Source organism: Kazachstania africana, chromosome 9 (genome assembly GCF_000304475.1).
Source record: "Kazachstania africana CBS 2517 chromosome 9, complete genome".
NCBI classification, from domain to species: domain Eukaryota; kingdom Fungi; phylum Ascomycota; class Saccharomycetes; order Saccharomycetales; family Saccharomycetaceae; genus Kazachstania; species Kazachstania africana.
Window position 1 is genome coordinate 377,830 of NC_018948.1, and position 23,754 is coordinate 401,583.

Below are 23,754 nucleotides of genomic sequence, written 5' to 3' on the forward strand. Positions count from 1 at the left end.
AAAGAAATCTAATACGGAGTAGGAAAAAAAGTTTTAGTCTTGGGCCCAAACAGATTGTCCCAATGAGCTGTAATTCCTTTAAGATAGAACATAATATCGCGAATAAACCTGTTTGGATAACCAATTCACTGCTAGTCACTCACCGAAGCTAAGTGATTGTGTCCTTTAGGGCACAATCAGCTATTTTCAGTTACTATTATTATATCCTTTCTCAAATCATGTATTTAGTAAAAATTCCTTCATATCATCTGTAATATATCTGATCTTAAAGTGTTCAAATAAAGCATTATATAAAATAAATGAACCTCCATGCATCTCTGCCAGCAGACTTATTTCACTTCCGACGTTTTTCTCAAAACAGAAATGAAATATGATGAGCCAAGCAAAAATATCCAAGAAAAAAAAGATACCATCAATTGTATGACGTGAAATTGAAGGCAGTGCAGACATAGATCATGAGTTGAAGATGCTATCTGATCAATCGCTGAATTATCTAATATATAGTTACAGGTTTACCGTTATCGTTGGCCTTCTATCATTAGTAGTTGCTAAATATTTTTTAACTACTTTGCTGCAGTATGGGAAAACTTTCAAACGTCACGAATCAAAGAACTTAATCGAGAAAATAGTGTTTTTTACCGTCCCAAAATCGTATTTTTCACATTTCTACATGATATCAACCGTGCTCTCCATTGTTACTCTTACGTGCTACCGTCACTTTCCAATAGTTTGGCTGATCTTAACCCATTCTATGAGAAGATTATACGAAACCCTGTTCGTATTCAAAGAGACGGACAAGTCTCGAATGCATTGGTCTCATTACATCGTTGGATTATGGTTTTACACTACTATACAGTTGGTTTTGAACATCCAATTAGGAAAAAACAATATTTCAACAGACTTTAACAAGATTTCATTCATTTTATTCACACTAGCTTCATGGGACCAAAATAAGAATCACATGATTTTGTCACGACTTGTCAAGTACAGTCTACCCAAGGGAAGGCTGTTCAATTATGTGTGTTGCCCTCATTATCTCGACGAAATAATAATTTATTTCTCATTAACTTTATATAACATTGAATTTTCTTGGCTGCTCATTTGGGTTCTAGCAAATTTGAGTGTATCATCCATCGAAACAAGGAAATATTACATCCAAAAGTTTTCTGATGAACGAGTACCGAAATATTCTATCATCCCATGTATACTTTAGGATTTAACATTAAAATTAATTTCGAGGCTCAATACTATATATATATATATATACGTAACCCGGGTAACAAAATGCTTATAACATTAACCGAGTTAAAGAAAAAGAGAACTTGTCAACTTGTTAATGACACTCCAGAGCAACTGTCAATCAAGGGAAGCCCAAATAAACTAGGAGCTCATTAATTCAATAGAATCCTTATCACCACTTTTTTTGTTGGAAGTTCTAAACCCAAATTTGGGAAAGAAAAATAATATTAAGAACAATTGGCTACTGCTTTTTGTTGTCACTTCAATACTTTTCAAACAACCTTTCATCAAAGACAAATGTCATACGGTCTCCCCACGAGTTCAGATAGATTTAGTAAGTCAACACACACTAAAGGCCGAAATACTAGTACGGATTCATTCGATTTAGAGTTCGATCATTCTTTCGAAGCTGCATTAGATAATTTAGAGATCAATAGCAATCAGGACAATCTACCAAGAAAGTCGGTGGCTGACAGCGGTGATATCGGTCAGATACGAGAAAGTTTCGAAATGAGATCAATTGACGGTTCACATGTCTTTGGTGATTCACAGAGAAATTCAATTAATAGAGAATCTGAACCTCTGATGCAAACTACGAGTCATGATCAAAGTCCCACAAAATTTAATCACTCAAAAAACACATTATTGGGTAAGCTCATATTCTCATTGAAGTCTTCACTAAATAATAAGCCTTCCATTACACTTGGTGAACAGCATGTGGAAAGAGAAATTCATCCTGATACGACACCAGTTTATGATAAAAATAAATATCCTTCAAACGAAATCTCGAACGCTAAATACAACGCAATCACTTTTATCCCCACTTTATTATATGAGCAATTCAAATTCTTTTTCAATTTATATTTTTTACTAGTTGCATTATCTCAAGCCATCCCGGCTTTAAGAATCGGTTATCTGTCATCATATATTGTTCCTCTGGCCTTTGTTCTGTCTGTAACAATGGCAAAAGAGGCTTTAGATGATATCCAAAGAAGAAGAAGGGATAAAGAATCGAATAATGAATTATATGAAGTTTTAGGTAAGTCAACATTAGTGCCAAGTAAAGATTTAAAAGTTGGTGATTTAGTCAAACTAAATAAAGGTTCTAGAGTTCCAGCTGATTTAATACTGATACAATCTAGCGAACAATCAGGAGAATCCTTCATTAAAACTGATCAATTAGATGGTGAAACTGATTGGAAGTTAAGAATTGCGTGTCCTTTAACTCAAACGCTAGTAGAAGACGAGCTTTTGCATAAAATAAGCATAACAGCATCTCCTCCTGAAAAGTCCATTCATAAATTTTTAGGTAAACTTTCTTATAAAGATGCAACTTCACAACCTTTGTCAATCGACAATACTTTATGGGCAAACACAGTTATTGCATCCACTGGTTTCTGCATAGGCTGTGTTATTTATACTGGTAAGGATACAAGACAGTCAATGAACACAACTACGGCTACGGTAAAGACAGGTCTATTAGAATTGGAAATCAATAGCATTTCAAAGATATTATGTGCCTCCGTATTTATCCTTTCTATTTTGTTGGTAGTGCTGGCGGGTTTCCATAATGGGGATTGGTACGTAGATATTATGAGGTATCTGATCTTATTTTCTACTATTATCCCAGTTTCACTGAGAGTAAATCTCGACTTGGCAAAATCTGTCTATGCATATCAAATTGAACATGATCGCACTATACCAGAAACTGTAGTTAGAACAAGTACAATACCCGAGGATCTAGGGCGTATAGAATACCTATTAAGTGATAAAACTGGGACATTAACTCAGAATGATATGCAACTAAAGAAAATTCATTTAGGAACTGTTTCTTACTCTACAGATACACTCGATATGGTTTCTGATTATGTCAGTACTATAGTCAGTCCAAATAAAAAGATAAACGGTGGTTCAGCTAATATAAATCAAAGTACAGCAAGAAAAGATATTGCTACGAAGGTCCGTGATATGATACTTACGTTGGCTATTTGCCATAATGTTACTCCAACGTTCGAAGATGATGAGTTAACATATCAAGCCGCCTCACCAGATGAAATTGCCATTGTTAAATTCACAGAAAGTGTAGGCCTGTCCCTATTTAAGAGAGATCGTCAATCTATTAGTTTGCTCCACAACGATTCCAATTCCAATTTGAATTATGAGATATTGCAAGTTTTCCCCTTCAATTCGGATTCTAAACGTATGGGTATTATCGTGCATGATATGAAGCATGATGAATACTGGTTTATGCAAAAGGGTGCTGATACAGTTATGAGTAAAATAGTGGAAAATAACGATTGGTTGGAAGAAGAAACTGGCAACATGGCTAGAGAGGGTTTGAGAACCTTAGTAGTTGGTCGTAAAAAACTTAATAAAAAGGTATATGGACAATTCAAGAAAGAGTATGAGGAAGCCTCTCTATCTATGCTGAACCGTGATCAACAAATGAACAATGTTATTTCCAAATTTTTGGAACATGATCTGGAGTTATTGGGATTAACCGGTGTGGAAGATAAGTTACAAAAGGATGTTAAATCGTCCATTGAATTATTGAGGAATGCTGGTATCAAGATTTGGATGCTAACTGGTGATAAAGTTGAAACCGCTCGTTGTGTTTCAATAAGTGCAAAATTGATATCTAGAGGACAATATGTGCATGTTATTACAAAACTAAATAAATATGAAGGCGCTCTCAGTCAGTTGGAGTACTTAAAAGTTAATCGAAATGCATGTCTATTGATCGATGGTGAATCGCTCGCAACATATTTGAAGTATTACAAACAGGAGTTCTTCGAAGTAGCACTTTCCTTGCCAACAGTTGTGGCTTGTCGTTGTACTCCACAACAGAAGGCCGATATTGCCTTGATCATTCGTGAATTAACAGGAAAAAGAGTATGCTGCATTGGTGATGGTGGTAACGATGTCAGTATGATTCAATGTGCCGATGTCGGTGTTGGTATAGTTGGTAAAGAAGGTAAACAAGCCTCTTTAGCAGCTGACTTTTCTATTATTCAGTTCTGTCATCTTACTGAGCTGCTATTATGGCATGGTAGAAACTCTTACAAGAGATCCGCCAAGTTGGCTCAATTCATCATGCACAGAGGGTTAATTATTGCTATCTGCCAGGCAGTCTTCTCTATATGTTCAAAATTTGAACCCATTGCACTATATCAAGGTTGGTTGATGGTTGGGTACGCTACCGTTTATACTATGGCACCTGTATTTTCTTTAACTTTGGATCGTGATATTGAAGAATCCCTAACCAAATTGTATCCAGAATTATACAAAGAATTAACTGAAGGGAAGAGTTTGTCCTATAAGACGTTTTTCGTTTGGTGTGCTCTTTCATTGTATCAAGGGTGTATTATTCAGCTTTTCTCACAAGCTTTTACAAGCGTGCAATCGCAAGACTTTTCAAGAATGGTTGCTATAAGTTTTACTTCACTCGTCATTAATGAGTTGATTATGGTTGCATTAGAAATTTATACGTGGAATAAAGTGATGACTATAAGTGAGCTTGCTACACTTACATGCTTCGTAGCGTCAGTTCCATTTTTGACCGATTACTTTGATTTGAAGTATATGGTAACGCTGAGATTTTATGCTGGCCTATTAATTATTCTATTGATATCAATCTTCCCAGTCTGGGCTTCAAAGGCAATATATAGAGCATTGCACCCTCCAAGTTATGCCAAAGTACAGGAATTTTCCACCGTATAGAAAGCATCATATAGAACATACTTATTCAAAAGTAGAAATAGAGAAATAATTTTTAATGCATTTATTTTTTATGAAAGGAAATAGATAAGCCTATATATATATATATGAATGCAATTTTTTTTGAATGAGGCTACTTACATACCATTCTCAGATTCACTTTCACTTTCAGTTGTATTTAAATTATTAGCTACAGTCGAGGGTCTTTGGAAGTCACTAGCATGTGCCCAAGGAATTTTACTGGTGATTGTATCAAATACCGAGGCGTTTCTTCTTATTAGAGAGTGGTAAGTGCTTGAAGGCTCACGGAAGTTAGTAGGGCCAGTATGTAAGCTAGCTGGAATAGCCGAGTCTCTGATCATTACTGGATAGGGTAACGGTGACTCACCAGTGACTTTGAATAGATGAACATTAGCAACATGTTCGTTTTCAACACGGAATACTACCCAGACAAATCTTCTCAATGCTTCAGCGAAAGCCAGTAAATATGAGGTTACAGCACTTTGTTGAATCGTGGCAGGTGCTATGGCATATACAATCCATTGGAATCTAATTATCACATTGAAAGCCATTGCAAAATAGTAGACCAATTTTTTCTTGGTATCGTAGTAATAGGAGTCTGGGTCGAAGTTCAATTCAAAATCATCATATTTTTTATGCTTTGCGTTTGTTTTTCTTCTCTTCTTCCCAGCTAAATACAGGTCGTCTCTTAAAAACCAATTAGTGGTAGAATTTTGGAACAAGGACCAATCAATTACCAAATCCCAAATAGATGTCGCCATTGCATTTAGAGTTGCAAAAACAATGAAGTATGTTCTTCTCTTTTCATCATGATACGACAATCTATAGGAACAAAGTGCGGCATTGTATGCGATCCCCAGAATATATTTTAACCCATTGATGAGATGTGGAAATCGGTCCCCAGAATCAAAAAATCTTCTAATGCATTGAACAAACCTCCAATAACTTGGTAAACACGAAAATACACCCATAGAGATTAAATGTGAAGAATCACAAATACCTCTTTCATTTGTAGAATAGACACATGATAAGAGCGCAATATTTGATATTGAATATGTCAGAGAACAAAAGATATCACCAAGGAAAAAATCGCCAAATTCGACTGGATATAAACCTGATAAAATCAATCTAATCACTCTAACAAATATCCATTTTCTGGTTTCGACGATTTTATCCCAATATGGGATAACATTTGGGGGCCAAAAAAATAAAATAATGGTTCCCACAATGAAGAGAATACTCCATGGGTTTAGTTGATGCCATATGAAACTATTAATGGAACAGATTGCACACCAAAGAAGGAAAAAAGACAGGGCATAGAATTTTAAAGGAATACCAGTTGTTGCAAAATCGTTATTGAATAATCTTGTACCACTTATTGATTTAATTTCACCCAACATTATGAACCTATAATTTATACCTGTCTTGTGCCATATAAAACAATTTATTTGAAATAGCAGTGCCATGAGGAGTACCATATAGACACCACCCCATATTGGAAATAAAATCTTATGTACATACGAAGTTGACTCCGACTTGAACGAAACACCTAGAGTGTAAATGAAAAATACGAGGGATATACCCAGTGCAAAGCTTCCCCAAGACATTTGGCCAATTGACCTATTATTTGAATGAATAATTTGTTGATTTAGTGTATATTTAATGATTGACTTCTTCAATTTTAAACTTTTCTTTTTCATTAATTTTGGGTTTGAATCTGATAAATCTTTAATGTACCAATTTTTGATTTTATATTCCCACCATAGAAGCGGATCATCACTTTTATTTTTAGGTACGATATCACTTGTTGCCAATGGTTCAAAAGAGGATGATTGCTGCATTTGTTTTGTAATTAACTGAATGTTACTATTAACATGTTTGAAAATTGAATAATTAGTCTGTGCAAATGATAAAAATTTTGTCAGCTCACTAGTCTTGAATTTTTTATCAAATTTCTTTATAATTTTACGAAATCCTGTCACATTTAAATCCCTAAATGATTTAACCAATTGCAAATATAGATAATATTCCAGCAGAGCATTATCTAACAGTTTATTAGCTTTTGAAAGGGGTACATTTGAATAATCAGAGAGAGCCCATGCGTTGTATGCGAATGTGTCCTTTGTTGGGTCAAAGTAACTTATATTATTATTATTATTATTATTATTATTATTATTATTATTATTAGTATTGTTATCGGAGATTTGCATGCCATCTTTGGTTGAATCACTATTATTTTTTGGAGAAGATCCATTAGAAGTAGTTATAGTCGACTGTGTCAATGACGTGTTGGACTTAATGGATGATGAACTTGATAATAGAGGTCTATGAAAATTAGTGAAAGTATTTTCGAGCTGGTCTGATGCAACTTTTTTGTTTTTCTGTTTTATAATGGAACTTGTATTCTTTGGCCAAGATGGCATTAGTTCATTTGATACCATAAAATCTTTAAATTTTGTCAAAAGAGAAGTATTACCGGCTAATGAACTATCATTTTGACTTGATTCTGTATGAATGGAACCATAATGATTATTATCAGTTTCATTTTCATCATCAGAATCAACGCGATTATACCCATGCATAGGTATACTATTAAATTTTTGATTAATTAATATTTTTTTCTGTTTATTGTAAACCTTAATTTGAGATTGTAGAGTATCGAATTTCTTATTACACTGATTTAACAACCATATATAGAAATCGTTACATTTAGCTAATTGTACACCAATGAGCCAATTTTCAATGAATTCTTTAATTGCATCAAGTTGTAAAGGAGAATAATTTAGTATGAGATCAGCACCATCATGATTCGTGAGTGTAGTGTTTATATAATCATTTGAATCATTAGAATCCAGGGAATTTGAAGAGAAAGTTCGATCTACTGGATCATTTGGTCTGCCCAAATGGTTATTATAAATATACTTTAACTTCTTCTTACTATTAGGGTAATCGATGTATTTATCCTTCCATTCTGGTATTGCAGACTCTGAAAGATGATCACCAAATTTCATAATCCTATGTGGAGTAGATGTTTGTCCTTCTAAAGGGAGCTTTTATCCTGAAAACAAATGACGTTTAAAAGATAAGAAGTTTCTTCTCATCGCTATGTTGCTGCTTTCTATAACGGAAAGTTAGATGCACGACACGATGAGATGGAGGCCCGGGTATTTGTAGATCGTTAGGGTCAAAAGATAAGGTTTTACAATGAGGACGACAGATGGAAATCACAAACCCTAAACCCTGAAAACTCGGGCCCAAAAAATAATCACGAGACCAAGTCATACAACAATTCTTTTTTTTTTTTTTTGGTAAAAAGACTCCCCACGTGACTGATGCCGTACGCAGTGGAACTCAGAGAACACCCATAACTTCCTCAATGAACCGTACTACACAATTCTTAGAATGCCACACGGCGACGATTTTTCGAGCTGTGTGTGGCTTTCGCAATACTCACCGAAATGACACTTGCAGTAATCCACTTGGAACGCCAATGCCACGAAAGTAAACTGTGGCAAAAGGATAACTGACAGAGAGAAAGAAAAAAAGAGAGAGAGAGAAATTTCTCACCACTGTAGAAGGAAGAAACAAGCGAGCTGGCATTTTGAAGATTCTCACCACCCCAAATGTATTAAATTAACAATGTTAGTTGAACTCACTACAAAGGTGCTAAGATTTCTATTAATAAGAGAATTTTTAATTTTTTTTTTTTTTTCTTTGCTTCGTAACACATATATTACGTATAGTTTATTATATTACTTTTAGCTTAGTAACACACCCTCCTCGACTCTTTTATTCCCATTTAGAAGGAACCAACTATTTCCTTATAAAAACTAAGCATCATTCATTTAATTAACATTTAATATTCATTTTTAGCATTCCACTATCTCATGGAAAATATCAATATCGACATTCCTAAAGGTAGTAACAACGATTTCATTTCACAGGAAAAGAGAACTTACGATACTATAAAAGATGATGACGATAACGAAAGAAGAATTAAAAAATCAACAAATACTCTACCTGAATTTAATATAAATAAGTTCTGTTATAGACATGATCCAGATATTCAATCATCACCAACTCATACCGCATGTTATAAACAAGATTTGAAAAAATTAAGAGAAATTAATCAAAGTTTATCGAAATTACCTATAAATGAACAATCAGAAATCCATCACATCTTTTCAAAATTTAATAAGTCAAATGATAAGATTAGAAAATTAATTATTGATGGTATATTATCATCATGTTGTTTCCCACAATTATCTTATATCTCTACAGAGATAAATGATATGATTAAAATTGATTTCATTTCAATATTACCACAGGAACTCTCATTGAAAATTCTATCATATTTGGATTGTCAATCACTATGTAATTCAATGTTAGTGTGTTCAAAATGGAATATCTTAGCAAATAATAATATGATCTGGTATCACATGTGTAAACAACACATCGATAAGAAATGTCCAAATTGTGGTTGGGGTTTACCATCCTTATTGAAAAAGAAACGCAAAAATAATACAGATACCACTGTTACAAATACACATAATCCATGGAAAATAATATATAAAGATCGTTTCAAAGTCGAATTAAACTGGAGGAAAGCAAATTGTGAAATTATAGATTTCAAAGGTCATTTGGACGGTGTATTATCATTACAATTCAATTATAAATACCTTTTCACAGGTTCATATGATTCAACCGTAGCAATTTGGGATTTATATAACAATATATTGATCAGAAGATTGAATGGTCATACAGATGGTGTTAAAGCATTATATTTTGATGATAAAAAATTAATAACAGGTTCGTTAGATAAGACTATAAAGATTTGGAATTATGTGACTGGACAATGTATCTCCACGTATAGAGGTCATACTGACAGTGTAATGAGTGTTGATGCATTTAAGAAGATTATTGTCTCAGGAAGTGCAGATAAGACGGTCAAAGTTTGGCATATTGAATCAAGAACATGTTATACGTTGAAAGGTCATACAGAATGGGTTAATTGTGTTAAATTACATCCCAAGAGCTTCACTTGCTTTAGTTGTAGTGATGATACTACAATTAGAATGTGGGATATTAGAACAAATACGTGTATCAAAGTGTTTAAAGGACATGTCGGACAAGTTCAAAAAGTAATACCGTTAACGATAATTGATATTGAGAATCTTGTTTCTGATATTTCCAATGATGAAGATTCAGATGAGAATAATGAAGATGATGAGTTGAATCAACCATTAGATGATTCAATACCATACCCGACACATCTACTTTCATGTTCATTAGATAATACGATTAAGTTATGGAATGTGAAGACTGGGAAATGCATTAGAACACAATTTGGACACGTTGAAGGTGTTTGGGATATAGCAGCTGATAATTTTAGAATAATTAGTGGATCACATGACGGATGTTTGAAAGTTTGGGACTTGCAGAATGGACAATGTTTACATACTTTCCAAGGTAGAAGATTACAAAAGGACACTGTGCAACAGCAACAACAACAACAGGATGAAAATGCTACTGGTAGTAATAATAATTCTTGCGATGGCAAAACATCACCAATTTCCTGCGTTAGTATTGGAGATTCTGAATTTTTCAGCGGTGATGAATCTGGATACGTTAAAATGTACAGATTTGATCATGAAACGACGTGACTTCTTGATCAAAGCGTAATATATAATTGGGAACAAAAATATATAATAAAACGAGTGCATATGCATGTAACTTATCATGAGAAATGCTACGAAAAGGAATTAAAATGGGATCGTCTTTCTTTCTAAATAATTTCCCCGATGACAAACGAATTACTAAAAAATTGGATAATCTTTAGCAAATCCTCCTCATTGAAAAAGCATTATGGTGAGGAAATGTGGAAATATAATAATATATATAAATATATATAACAGTGTGTATGACCGTAAGAGATGAAATAGATTAATTATGAGATAATAAGAAAGATGGAGAATAAATTTCGTTTGAAATCGAAGTCTGCACCGGGGATGCCATCAAAATCTATTTTAAAAGAGGAGTCAAAGGCGTGGAATGGGAGGAGAAGCTTGGTTCGGAATAAAAGTGTTCATTTTGAAGATATAGTGAAGTTGTTTAAATTTGAAAGTAATAGCTGTCCCGACGACAGCGAAGTTGAACAAGTAGGATTTCTTGAATATAATTTCGATACAGTGACAGTGAGGGGAATAGGTGCGAATTAAGATTTACGATACCTGGAGATGATGATGGTGATGATAATTATATTCCAGATCTTGTTTTCGCCAAAAACTAACGCTGACGGATGCTAATGCATTAATTGGAACAATTTATGTTCGAAATGTATATTATGAGAAAAGAGTTAAAATAAGATACACGTTGAATAAATGGGTTAAATTCGAGGATATTTTTGCGAATTACGTGATAAGCCATGAAGAATTTGATATTTTCCAATTCAAAGTGAATATATCTGCATGGAGTTTACAATCAATTGTAGATTTTGAATTTTGCATACATTGCAAGAGCTTTAATGATGATAAAAGTAATTCAATCGACATTTGGGGTAATAATGACGGTGCAAATTACAGACTAAAAATTGGATTGTGGGATGGTGAAATGAAAGATATTGAATCACAATTATTGAAATTCAATTTCAGTGATGCATGGACAAAGAAAGAGTCACGTAATAGTAGTAAATATGATAATTTCAATTCGAGACATCTTAACATCAGCATATCAACAATACCCATTTTGTGTAAACAAAGCTGTATATTAATTGCATACGTCCCCTTCTCCTTGAGAGGCAGGGATGTTACTATTTAGTTTGTTTACGAATCATACGTTCATTAAATGAATTATAACTGGTGCGTCGTAGTTTTCCTATTACTGTCAAGTGAATCTTGTTGGTATCTCCGAGATATCCGAACCGGAACAAGTCTTTATGTCAACTCAACTTTTTGTTGCACCAAAAGAAGACATTCAGGTTAGCAACCGTCACAAGGACTCTGTTGCACTCTCAAGCAAGACGGATGAATGAACGCGCTGATTATCCTTTAACTTCAGTATACGTTATCCGCCGTTGTTTTTCCTCCCGCGGAGTTATTCTATTTTCAGCAGGACCTGCAAATACACCACTATCCGTTATTCTGACAACATAAAAAAAGGATATGCAGGGGACGGAGTGCATTTCCGATTCTCTCTGTCATTCGCTTTCACTCCAGGCTTCTCGAATCGGCTAAATTAACCGCGTTCGGTACAGGAACATACCAGCCAATAAAAGCAGGATCCCACCCTTTGTCTACCCTGCTCATAGAGAGAGAAAGCGAAGGACAGAAGAAGCTTGACTAACATCTGGCAGCTCGAAAGCCGGCGGTTTCTTTTCCCTCACTTGGCAAATCAATCCTTTTTCTATTGTAGTGACTTCGACCTTTCAGGTATGTTCATTACATAATATCGTATTATCATTATTCTTCTTCGACGTTAAACCCCACCGACCTCGAAACCATTTCATGGTGAATGAACTATATATATATATATATGCAAGGAAATATCGAATTATCGCTTCTCGAATCAAATTTTTCACTATATAATATCATATATACTTGATATTACCACACTTCAGAGCGTACGCCTTAATTTCGCAATGTTTAGTCAGGACATGAGACTACTACTTTACGTATTTGCTTTAAGTTTCATTACTTATTACGGTATTCACAGAACTGTCATGAACAGATACAAATTCTTTGTCCCTAATTTACAATAAATTCCACTAACTAAAAAAAGTTTTGAAGTGCTGTTTACCAAACTCATTTGCATACCATTTTTGTATGATAGCTAATTAATATCCTTTTAATATTCCCAAGTAATAATTGATTATTTTGTTCATCCTATATATATATATATTTGTCAATTAATACATATGTATCTATGCCTTTCATTCTTTTCTGTCATATACTTATATATATGTGTATGTCATGTCCAAACATTTTTAAATAATTCATTATCATCAAGTGATAAATTAGATGTGTTTTTATTAGTATTACTAGTATTATTAGCGAATGATGGTATGGACATGTTCATATTACCAGTAATATTACTACTATTATTTTCGCTCGGTTTGGAATATAATGATAAGATAGATTTCTTTAAATCAGGCCTCTTTTCAACATTATTATTCACACTTCTCTCACTACTAATAGAAATTGATGATGACAGTTTCTCTAAATTATCAAATTTTAAATTACTATTTTTGACAGACGGAGTAGGTGTTGCACTTACAATTTCTTTCTTCTTATCAAAATCCAATAGTGAAGAGTTATTCGATTCATTCAAAACCTCTTTACTACTACTACTGTTACTACAGCCACTACCATTATCTTCAGGTACCCCATACCATTTCTTAGTCTCATATTTGCTTCTGATGAATTTACTCAATTGATTTGCATCCATCAAAGTTCGCTTCAAATTTGACACTAAACTTCTATCCAATTTCTGTTCATAATATCCATTTGCAACATCATTATTTTGCATCTTAATTAACATCTTCAAATTTTCTTCATTCCAATTATCTAAATCAACAGATTTCACTTTAGAAATATGCGTTCCTAATGATCTATGTATACCGGCACATTTAATACATATAAACACACCTAATGACCATGATGCCCATCTTGGATGCGATTGATTCTTACAATCAGCACATATTTGATTCCCTGGTTCCCTCAATAACGCTTGTAATGCCTTCTTCACAGATACAGGCGTATTAGACATCTTTCCCAAGGATCACTTGTAAGCTTATTCTAATGTTATCACACTATTATCGCACTTTCTTCTACATACATCTTTATACATCTTTTCTACGATTTCTCTCGCACGTTATAACAAAAACAATTTCGTCAGCTTCTTTTTTTTTTAGAAAAAAAAAAATAATCATATAATTTTGTACGTGTATTTATTTAATTATTTAACATAGCACCGTAGTATACATGGTGATCAAACAGATATATATATATATATATATACCCCTTAGAAAATGAAGATTTGGTCTTCCATTCTGGAGACAGGCTTGGACTTCTGGTAACCAAGTGCAACAGCCATTTTTTTGCTCGAAGAAACCATTCTTGGAGGTCCACAGAGTAATAACTGAACTCCATTTTCATGTGGTGATGGTAACAACTTTTCCATTAAATCTTGAGTAATGTAACCAACTCCACCTTCCCAATCGTCCCGATCAACTTTATCTAAAAGATAGTAAACAGAAAATTGGTCTGGTCTCGAGGAAACTATCTCATCAATTTCCATTTTCATTAAAATATCTTCTTCAGTAACGTTACCGTAAATTAATGAAACTTCGGTAAAATCATGTGGATTGTTTGCAATCGCCTTCATTACCTGATACATTGGTGCGATACCAGTCCCACCGGCAATCATACCAATCTTAGTACGACAATTTGGTTCATAATCGTAGGAACCTAATGGTCCAGTAACATTAATAGTATCTCCGATTTGTAACTCACCAATCATCTTAGAAATGTTACCATTTTCATATGATTTAACTAGCAATTCGAAATAGCCATGCACCTCTTCATCTAACGAAATTGGTGTATATGACCTACAGATATCTTTACCATCGATCTTTGCCTTGATTGAAATATGTAATCCAATGGGTAATCCAAGAATATCATTCTCATCTGGTAGGCCAAATCTATAAATAGCAGTGCTGTGCGTTAGAACAGTCTTTTCCACTAATGGAAATTGCAAAAATTCACCTTTCTTCAATATACTACGACGCTTGGTTCCCTTCCTCTTATCAAAAATGTTGAATAATTGATAAATGCAGATGGTAATGAAAATTGCTAGCAGCATATACTTTTGTGCAGTAACAGAAGCATTTCTGTACTTCATACGCTCCTCTTCTGCAGCTAGCTGTTGGGGGTGATGAGCACCTTTATACATGGTCGCCCTCTTGATGTCAATACTTGATTTCTTTATATTACTCTTCCTCGAAAATTATACTAAAAGATTTCAAGAGGTTATCATTTTATTTTTCATCGTTGAGATTAAAGGAAAAAAAAATGGGTGTCGCCATAGTAACGCCAAACAACAACACTTGAAAAGAACAGCTATACATAAAAGTTTGAATATTATATAGGAGTTATTCGAAGCTATCATTTCCTGGTCCCTTAACTTTGATGTACACATCTGTACCTAACCCGTAAAGGCTTTGAATTTCTAATTTACCACCGAATAACTCCAAGTAAGCTTTAGATAGAGGCAATCCGAATCCCATTCCTGCCACATTATTAAATTGCTCTCCAGGATTCATTGCCTCCTCGTTCGCATTCAAGGAATCATCAAAATCGTTTGTAGAATACGAGTAATCAAATATCTTGTCTTCTACATCGGGAGGAATCCCTCCACCATAATCTCTTATTTTTATTGTCAATTCATCATCGTCGTACTTGTATATACTTACTTCTATTGGTTTTTCTAATTGTTCAGATTCAATTTGTGCTCTACTAGAATTTTTCAGAATTTCTGTCGTAATATATTCTAATACGAGTGGAATACATGAAAAGGTCACATCTTTACCGTCATTGATCGTCATCTTCAATGAATTTATATCGTACTTAATATAACAAAGGTCACCAACAAAATCCCAACAATGCTTTATCAATTTGGAAACGGATAGATCTTTCTCTATAATTCCAATGTGACGAGAGTCACTGGTATCATGAGTAATCAGATTCAAGTAGTGTGTAACAAGTAATTTCATTGTTATCCTATTTTGCAAATGATCATTTAAAAACTGGAAAACAGACTCACGAGGATAGTAATCCGTAATTTCTCGTAACCCATTAGATAAAGTCAACAATGTATCGTTATGGTCATTCAAAAATTCAGTGAATAAAGCTATCATTTTGTCCTTTTGATATAAGTCGTAAGGATACCTTACTGATAACAAAGATTTGAGTGTCTTCATATATAACGAATAGCTTTCCTCCACTTTGGGGTTTAAAATTACGATATATGGTAATCTCTGAATGGAATTTAATTGCCTGCATGTAAATGACAGAAGATAATTTATTGTTTTAATTGTTAATGTATATTGTTCATTTGAATTTAAATGCAGCTTCTTATAAGTTGTCAAAAAATCATATGATACCGACGGTACTGGTTTCTTTGAAAAATCTTGAATCAATAAACCAATATTAGATCTTATCTTATAATATTTAGAGAATCCCAATTCTGACAGAATCGATTTATTGGGTCTTCCAAAAGTACCTACTCTTAAATTCACGGAAGAATGTAAATTTCGACGTTGAAATTTCAGTAAGGTACGGCAGCATTCTTGAAATCGTGTACTGGTCATCTAAGATACTAGGAATACCCTATATCTATTGCAATGCTCTCATATATATATATATCAACCATGACACTAATAATTTAAGCCCATCTGACGTTTTCACGGATGAATGAATTTGTATGGAAACGAAATGCGCGGGAGAGAACCCATACACCGCATTTCTTTTCCCGTACTTTTTCTAATAATCGTCGTCTGTCGCAGTGAATCAGCTCCCAACAGAGCAAATCAATTGACGACAGCACAAGTAGATGATACAAGGTGTGGTATTAGTTGCTTATTAATTTAGCAATAAGAGTACAGGGTGTCCTTTAAAGAAACACACTTGTGAGGAATTCATGATCATGGTCGAACATGGTCATAATATGAGTTGTAGTCTTCTTACAAGAAACAAAGGAGAAATCGAATAAAATAGAACCAAAAAAGAAGTGCCACATTTGGCTCATTCATTCTATCGAGTTTATCTTGCAACACTGTTCAAAGTGGCTTCGATAGAATTAGGAATTGATGAAGCACGGGCCAGCACACCAATGATTTTCCAAAGTTCGCTCGTTTCTTCGTAATACACACCTGTTCCATTAGCAAGAAGCCGATGAAACCACCGTAATTTGTTCTTTACTGTTGCCTTGAGGATCCTTTCCTTACAAGTACTACGCCACGTTCGAATGTATGACTTCCCAAGTAAATTTTTTTTGCTCAACTAAAACTTGCTGGATATTTTGCACATATGACTTTCCTTTTTCTAGTGGCTACTTCAAGATGCTCTGTAGTAACGTGATATTATCTTGGCACATTTGAGAACAGCGGAGAAACAAGGATGAGGATAGGTTCCGTCCATGATGGGCTTCTTTCTTTCTTATTGGACTTCGTGTGGCACTGGCACACCCGAGAAAAATTGACATCAATTTTTCTCCCGGCCTTCTCTCTCTCGCCTTCGGTACTTGAAGGCGCTCGCAGAGAAACAGTTGTGGAAATTTTTTTGTTCTTCGCGAAAGTTAGAGGTGCTCCGATGATACTTATGCTCGAGTAATGGCAGGGCATCAAAATTATTCTACACTATCGCATCATAAATAAACAAAAGATTAAGTATATTATCAGTACGTTTTCGTGCCACCATATTTTCATAGTGGCCCGGGGCAAGGAATGAGTTACCACTTTCACACGTCATATCATCATCATTTATGCCAGGAGTGATGAAGGAAGGACGAAAAGATGACACACTTATTAGTTAATGCATCGCTTTGTGAAAAAATAAAGTACGATGCGCATATCTGGTATGCATATTATGTATTGGCACTATGTCGTAAAGTGAAGCTTCTTTTATCAATAAAACTCCTTGCAATGATACAAAGGACTAAATGGAAGGAATATTTCAGCCGTAGTACAAGACTTCAAGGTTGAAAAATGAAGAAATACGTACCTGAAAGAAAAACAAAAATAATCTGGGTCGGGAAGGTTCGCCGATATATATAAAATGGGTACCGAGAAATTACATTAATCAAGAAATGTACAAAATGAACTGTTGGTCTTGCCTTCTAACCTTTACTTCGAATGTTTCAAAAACCAACGTAGCAAAACTTTACTTGAATTGAGACACATAAAAGCTGCCTGGCGTCCCAAAGAGTAGAATAGGTAGGAAAAAGAATGAAAAAATATTCGGGTTTTCCTGTCAAAAGCCCGTAACGCGAAGGCAACTGATGCTTCCCTAGTCTCGACAACAGAATGCCCGGTACAAAGTGCCGCACTGATCTTGGCTCCTTTCATGTCAGTACATTTCTTAGTTACACCTATAGTATTATCGTTTATTTGTTAATGGCCGTAAAAGAAAAACTCTACTGTTCTTGGACCTCGATACAGGAAATCTACCATAATCTCCTCTCTTACTCTTTTTTGATTGATTCATGCACGTCTGTAATGAAGTAAGCCTATTTTATTCAGATATAAATATATATATGTGTGTGTACAATGTTCATGACTTTCGTCAGTTATTTTTAAATCTACTATTTTTCTTTTGTATTATCTTTTTTTTTGTTTTTGGGTACAATAAGTGACACCACTGCGAATAATCTTGGATTTACGTACTGGAATGCCAGAAAACACCATTTTTGATTCCGTTACAGATTCTAGCAATGTAGGTGCTTTTAAAACCTACAAATTGAATGACAGTAATGAAAATTCAAATGTGACCATTCATAGTATAAGAAAACAGTTGAATTTTCATGACGATAAAAAATGGAAAAATTTTATCGATAGAAGATTGGAACTAATAAATCAACATAACCTCGGTTTCTTGAAAGCCAGTCAACAAAGATCGAAGGTAAATTACATTGCAGATATTTTAAGAGTTGAATATGGTTATCCAGAGTCAACTTCTCTGCTTTTCGAAAAACTGGTAATCAATGGGATTCAATCAATTAGAAGGAATAGAAAACGTTGCATTAAGAGAAACAGTGAAGGGAATAGCACAGCAAGTTCATTGGTACCAAATTTGAACAGTATGCACCATGGATTAAGTCCATTGGAAATCCCAAGCAATGCAATACCTTTCATAGTTCCGAGTAATGAACAAAACAGCTCAACAAGTTTGAGAAATGAAAATTCAATGGCATACACTTTTGTAAATAATTGTAACAATGCCTTTGGTGCACCAAATATGGTGTTACCTCAATCCTTGAATGTGGCCAACATTCATAAACCGCCATTTTATGGTACCATGAATATGATGCCTAGTACAGATAATTACTTACTTCATAATCCAACGTTGAATAGCAATTTCATGGACATACCAATGGCACAATCACAGTTTCAACCAGAGGAGGCATATGAAAAATTGATTAAGGATACTATTTTGCAAATGATTAATACTCTTGCACCATTACAAAGGTCAGACAAAAATGGCACTTTCCAGGACTTAACAGAAAGAATATACTTCTATTGTAAACACTCCATTACATGTCAACAAATAGCTCAGTCAAGAGAGCCGTTATATCAATTTGATGGTATAAAATTGAAAGGTGAAATATTCGTGAAAGAACTCACATTATCCACTGTAAAAGAAAAATTTCCATCCATGCTCAAAACTCAAATTAATGATTTCATCAATTATTTATTTTCCACTAATTGGCTAGCACAATTATCATCAAATATTTTACAACCACCTGTTGGAGAAGTTAGAGTCGCAGTTGGAAAACATTTACTCTTCCTGGTTGTTGGCGCCATCATCCATGATTTGGGGGTTGAAAGTCTGAATTATCACTTAACTTCAGCAATTTTTTATCAATTATCTTTGACGTATCCAACTTCTAACATTGAAAATGTAAGCAGTATACTGCCGCTTCGGAAACCAGATAATGACGCTTCAAGAGGCAGTCCACATCAAAGTTTGTTAAGTATTACAGGACCAGAATTGTACCATGAACCATAAAAATGTGCCACAATAGTTAAATATATTCTGTTGCTCGAACAAAGGGCAATACTTTATTTTTTTTTCGTTTGTGATGGTTGGGATTACCTTCTATGAGGTTGTAGGAATAATAATAACTGGTAAAATTCAGCTTCAAAAAAGTATCTCAATATTACCTCATATTCTGGGGAGGAAAGTACATCGTTGAGAACTTTTTTTGCTTCCCAAAAAGTTAGTTAACAGTATTGGATGACAAATTATTACGAAATCTCATTCGGTTGGACACAATAACCTATTAGCATGGTTACTCCGTGAAGGTATTATAAATGTAAGCTTCTCAGGGCCGACAATGAGTATGAGGTCTTCCCATTAGTTTTGTAGTATATAACATTAAATCCGCAAATATCATATTATTCCGTTCGAGAGTAAATTCTCACCTCTCTCAAATACCTAATAACTTGGATTATCAGCAATTGCGCTTCAGTATTCTTGTAAAATTGTTAGATATCTCTTTAGTGGCCATTAAAACAGCTTGTAGTAACCCTGTTCTTATTTACGGCCGTGGCATCTCTTTACTAAAACTCATCATCACTTCATAAAATTTCAAAGCCTTTTCCTATACTTACCGAATTAAAAAAAATGATAAAAAAAGTTTCTTATAGTGAGCTGTTCATATGTATAATATAATACTCAATTACAACAGAAACTGCACAAGCACATCCTCAAAATAGCAATGTCTTCATTCAACGAGTTCACAAATTCCTTCACTAAGAGATTTCAAGAGTTATCGACTTCTGTTTCTCAAAGGACTCAGGAACTCTCCAACAATTTACCAACACTTGCCCAATCAACTCAACGTTTAGTTCAAGAGAAATTAGGTCAAGTCACTGATATTTCTCAATTGCCACAAGAGTATTTGGAATTAGAAAAGAAAGTTGACTCGATAAAGCTGATCCACGAACATTTCTTGCAAGTCACCTCGATCTATGAAAATGAATCATATGACTATCCAAAGGTGATTAAGGATTCAGTTAATGATTTCTCTAAAACCATGGCTGCTAAAATTACTGACTTATCTCATGCATCTTCTGCATCAGAAGCTCAAAATATTCTAATTTCTCCAGGCCCTATCAGAGATCCAAAAACTTTAAACTACGCTCTAAGCAAAGTTTCTTTAACTGCCAGTGAAGTCATCAATCAAGTCGGCTCTACTCCAAATGAATCTGCTTTATCTTCAAAGTTACTAGAATTTAGTAATGTTCAAAGTAAAATTGCTCAAGCAAGATTACAGCAAGATACATTGATTCAAACAAAATTCAACAAGGCATTAAGAGATGACCTCTCAACAAGTCTTGCAAAGGCTAATAAATTCAGAAAGGAAGTTCAAAACAAAAGATTACAATATGATGTCGCAAGGACTAACCTAATGAATGCTAAACCAGAAAAAGAAGCTTCATTGAGAGTAAAGATGGAGTCATTAGAAGACGAATTTGCTCAAGCTACTGAAAATGCAACATTAGTTATGCAGGAAGTAATTGCTGGTTCAGATTTCTTGACCTCCTTGAACCAAATGGTTGCCGCTCAACTAGAGTATTTCCAGACTTCAGCTCAACTATTGCAGGAATTTACCGAAAACAATGCGGCACCAACTGACGCTTCATCTGGTAAAGCCAAAACCGAGTCAAAGAGTAATGTGCCAATTGTTTTATCAGAAGACGAGGAATAAACTGAGCACCAGGCTTTTCCTATTTTGAATTTTATTTGCCTTCATTTCTTAATCTATTCAATTTGTATACAAAAATATAATTAAAGCTCTTTAATGTTTATACTATTAACAAAAGATTGGATATCATTTTGTAATGCTATATTGTCTCCAATATTAAATGGGCATGGGAAATTCAATAATCAAAAAAATGAAGGTCCTACCCGGATTCGAACCGGGGTTGGTCGGATCAAAACCGACAGTGATGACCACTACACTATAGAACCAATAATTGTTGATTTTTTTGGTTTTAACAAGGAACTGATTTTAACTAGCAGAGATATTGTTTACCCCCCCCTTTGCTCACCTTTCTTTGGCTAAAAGGAGGAATGAGTAACTGGCCCCCATTTTACCGCCTAATAAGTGCCCAGTTTTGCTGAACTTGGCATTATACTGTAGTGTGAATGGCATTATACGGACATTTCAATGTTTTGATAGTTGGAATAACAAATTTAGATTGTTTTAGAAGAATCACACGAGAAGCATGGCGCGATAAACAAGACCACATATCGACATGCAATAAGTATGGCATGATAATTATGACAAGATATTGACTTATGGATCTAGAACATGATAATTATTAAAAATCGAAATGTGTTGGAAAAAGTATAAATGCTCAGTTGAACACAGAAGTTTGGTCAAAGTTGTCTCACTATACATTATTTTATATTATCACCTATTTTATATATAACCAGTGTGTTACTTAGTATAACCACTGATTAATAAAAAGTTACTTTACTAATTTGACCGATCTTTAGCGATATGAACAGAAGTAACTTTGATAATAAACAAGGGACCAGCTCTGATCTTCATTTACGTCAGGGCCATGATCTAACAACCTGACGAGTCGATTCGCAAATAAATTAATGACCATAATGTCCCAGAGCATTATGGGGATCAATAGTGCATTCACACCATACATTACCTATTGATGTAATTGCATACTTATGAATACCATTTTTAGTAATTCAGGGACTGAATGCCTAGAATGCAAAAAAAACATTATCACACAATCAATTTATTGGATTGACCTCGAAGTCAAGAATATATAAAAGTGGCGCTTATCACATTTTGTGAAGTATTATGTTTCAATTATTTTTTTATCATAATGTAGAACGATTCGGGAAGTGTATCACTAATACATCTAACAAAATTCATAGCACCGTGTCAGAAAGTAATACCAACACGACTGCCTACACATTCCAAAATTTAATGGACTTAGCAGCAAAACCCATTGACCTAAAGACAATGTAATATCATGCTAGCAGTTATTCCATGAACAGTCTGTCTACTCCACGTGCCAGATTCTGTCAACTCAATTTCTCATATTTTCTCCGGAACGAGGCAAAGGTCGCTGTAAAGTCTTTGTTTATTTTTCCTGGCACCCTTGATCATTTTGTGTCATATTCGTGGGAAGACTATTTTCAGCTGCATTAATTTGTAGGAACTAGTCAATCACTACGCAAGCTATTTTGCAGCTCTATACTTTGGAAAAAGGCGGGTTATAATATTGCAAGTGCGTCAACTTTATGGCTATTAGAAGTATATAAAGTTCTCGAATTCTTCCTTCGTCATTCACCCAACTTGTGTTCTTTTCTAGTCTTGCACAGTCTACGTAAACAGCAGAAATATGCCTTTGCTAATGCCATACTTTACGTCCACAAATATATTTGCTAAACGACCCATTATCCATGATAATTTAACTAAAAAAAAGCAGTTAATAAAATGGCTATCGAGTTCTTGTTAAATCCCAGTCTTCATTTTCCAGATAAAAGACATAGAAAGCAACATGATAAATGTAAAATGTGTTTTACTTTAGAGACACCACAATGGAGAAGTGGACCCGATGGACCAAGTACATTATGTAATAAATGCGGACTCTACTATAAAAGACAAACAAGAAAGAAAATCCAGAATTGAGGCTGGATGGTCAAAAAAAAAAAGATCGTTCATTGTTGGACATTAAATAGAAATATATACACATATTTATACACTTCTTTAATAATATTCGATTATTTTGTAGTTTAATATTTTCACGTACATTTAGTGTCATCACGTCAGAAAAAAAGCTGTTACTCGAGCAAGTTCGTTCATGCCGCTAATAAGAAAAAGCAGTAACCTACCGACCAGTAGATACCACGATACTACTCACTGTAACCTCCCAGGGCTATTGCCCTCCATTTTAAGGTATCAAAGGACACTGAAGAAAGGCCTATGAGGAAAACCTGCATTATAGATACTCAGAATTCTTTTCTG

The 23,754-nt window shown here is 34.3% G+C and overlaps 12 protein-coding genes and 1 non-coding gene across 13 annotated transcripts; 8 read left to right on the forward strand and 5 right to left on the reverse strand.

Moving 5' to 3' along the window:
- Positions 1–466: 466 nt before the first annotated feature.
- On the forward strand, positions 467–1,213 carry DFG10 (putative polyprenol reductase; the record flags this gene model as incomplete). Its single annotated transcript, XM_003959051.1, has 1 exon — positions 467–1,213. The coding sequence occupies one exon, from the start codon at positions 467–469 to the stop codon at positions 1,211–1,213; it is 747 nt and encodes a 248-aa protein (XP_003959100.1).
- Positions 1,214–1,536: 323 nt separating this feature from the next.
- Positions 1,537–4,959, forward strand: NEO1 (aminophospholipid-translocating P4-type ATPase NEO1; the record flags this gene model as incomplete). Its single annotated transcript, XM_003959052.1, has 1 exon — positions 1,537–4,959. One exon carries the CDS (start codon positions 1,537–1,539, stop codon positions 4,957–4,959), a length of 3,423 nt encoding a protein of 1,140 aa, XP_003959101.1.
- A 134-nt stretch (positions 4,960–5,093) lies between these two features.
- SYG1 (Syg1p) lies at positions 5,094–7,988 on the reverse strand (the record flags this gene model as incomplete). Its single annotated transcript, XM_003959053.1, has 1 exon — positions 5,094–7,988. One exon carries the CDS (start codon positions 7,986–7,988, stop codon positions 5,094–5,096), a length of 2,895 nt encoding a protein of 964 aa, XP_003959102.1.
- An 876-nt stretch (positions 7,989–8,864) lies between these two features.
- MET30 (ubiquitin-binding SDF ubiquitin ligase complex subunit MET30) lies at positions 8,865–10,640 on the forward strand (the record flags this gene model as incomplete). Its single annotated transcript, XM_003959054.1, has 1 exon — positions 8,865–10,640. The coding sequence occupies one exon, from the start codon at positions 8,865–8,867 to the stop codon at positions 10,638–10,640; it is 1,776 nt and encodes a 591-aa protein (XP_003959103.1).
- A 946-nt stretch (positions 10,641–11,586) lies between these two features.
- KAFR0I01890 (uncharacterized protein) lies at positions 11,587–11,793 on the forward strand (the record flags this gene model as incomplete). Its single annotated transcript, XM_003959055.1, has 1 exon — positions 11,587–11,793. The coding sequence occupies one exon, from the start codon at positions 11,587–11,589 to the stop codon at positions 11,791–11,793; it is 207 nt and encodes a 68-aa protein (XP_003959104.1).
- An 820-nt stretch (positions 11,794–12,613) lies between these two features.
- On the forward strand, positions 12,614–12,733 carry KAFR0I01900 (uncharacterized protein; the record flags this gene model as incomplete). Its single annotated transcript, XM_003959056.1, has 1 exon — positions 12,614–12,733. One exon carries the CDS (start codon positions 12,614–12,616, stop codon positions 12,731–12,733), a length of 120 nt encoding a protein of 39 aa, XP_003959105.1.
- Positions 12,734–12,942: 209 nt separating this feature from the next.
- On the reverse strand, positions 12,943–13,740 carry AGE2 (GTPase-activating protein AGE2; the record flags this gene model as incomplete). Its single annotated transcript, XM_003959057.1, has 1 exon — positions 12,943–13,740. The coding sequence occupies one exon, from the start codon at positions 13,738–13,740 to the stop codon at positions 12,943–12,945; it is 798 nt and encodes a 265-aa protein (XP_003959106.1).
- A 255-nt stretch (positions 13,741–13,995) lies between these two features.
- On the reverse strand, positions 13,996–14,835 carry CBR1 (cytochrome-b5 reductase; the record flags this gene model as incomplete). The annotated part of the gene is made up of 1 exon (XM_003959058.1): positions 13,996–14,835. One exon carries the CDS (start codon positions 14,833–14,835, stop codon positions 13,996–13,998), a length of 840 nt encoding a protein of 279 aa, XP_003959107.1.
- Positions 14,836–15,124: 289 nt separating this feature from the next.
- On the reverse strand, positions 15,125–16,342 carry PKP1 (protein kinase PKP1; the record flags this gene model as incomplete). The annotated part of the gene is made up of 1 exon (XM_003959059.1): positions 15,125–16,342. The coding sequence occupies one exon, from the start codon at positions 16,340–16,342 to the stop codon at positions 15,125–15,127; it is 1,218 nt and encodes a 405-aa protein (XP_003959108.1).
- Positions 16,343–18,419: 2,077 nt separating this feature from the next.
- KAFR0I01940 (uncharacterized protein) lies at positions 18,420–19,757 on the forward strand (the record flags this gene model as incomplete). Its single annotated transcript, XM_003959060.1, has 1 exon — positions 18,420–19,757. One exon carries the CDS (start codon positions 18,420–18,422, stop codon positions 19,755–19,757), a length of 1,338 nt encoding a protein of 445 aa, XP_003959109.1.
- Positions 19,758–20,469: 712 nt separating this feature from the next.
- GVP36 (Gvp36p) lies at positions 20,470–21,462 on the forward strand (the record flags this gene model as incomplete). The annotated part of the gene is made up of 1 exon (XM_003959061.1): positions 20,470–21,462. The coding sequence occupies one exon, from the start codon at positions 20,470–20,472 to the stop codon at positions 21,460–21,462; it is 993 nt and encodes a 330-aa protein (XP_003959110.1).
- Positions 21,463–21,653: 191 nt separating this feature from the next.
- KAFR0Itrna4Q lies at positions 21,654–21,725 on the reverse strand. The gene has a single exon. It is a non-coding gene; the product is annotated as a tRNA-Gln (tRNA).
- Positions 21,726–23,223: 1,498 nt separating this feature from the next.
- KAFR0I01960 (GATA-type transcription factor) lies at positions 23,224–23,418 on the forward strand (the record flags this gene model as incomplete). The annotated part of the gene is made up of 1 exon (XM_003959062.1): positions 23,224–23,418. One exon carries the CDS (start codon positions 23,224–23,226, stop codon positions 23,416–23,418), a length of 195 nt encoding a protein of 64 aa, XP_003959111.1.
- Positions 23,419–23,754: the final 336 nt, after the last annotated feature.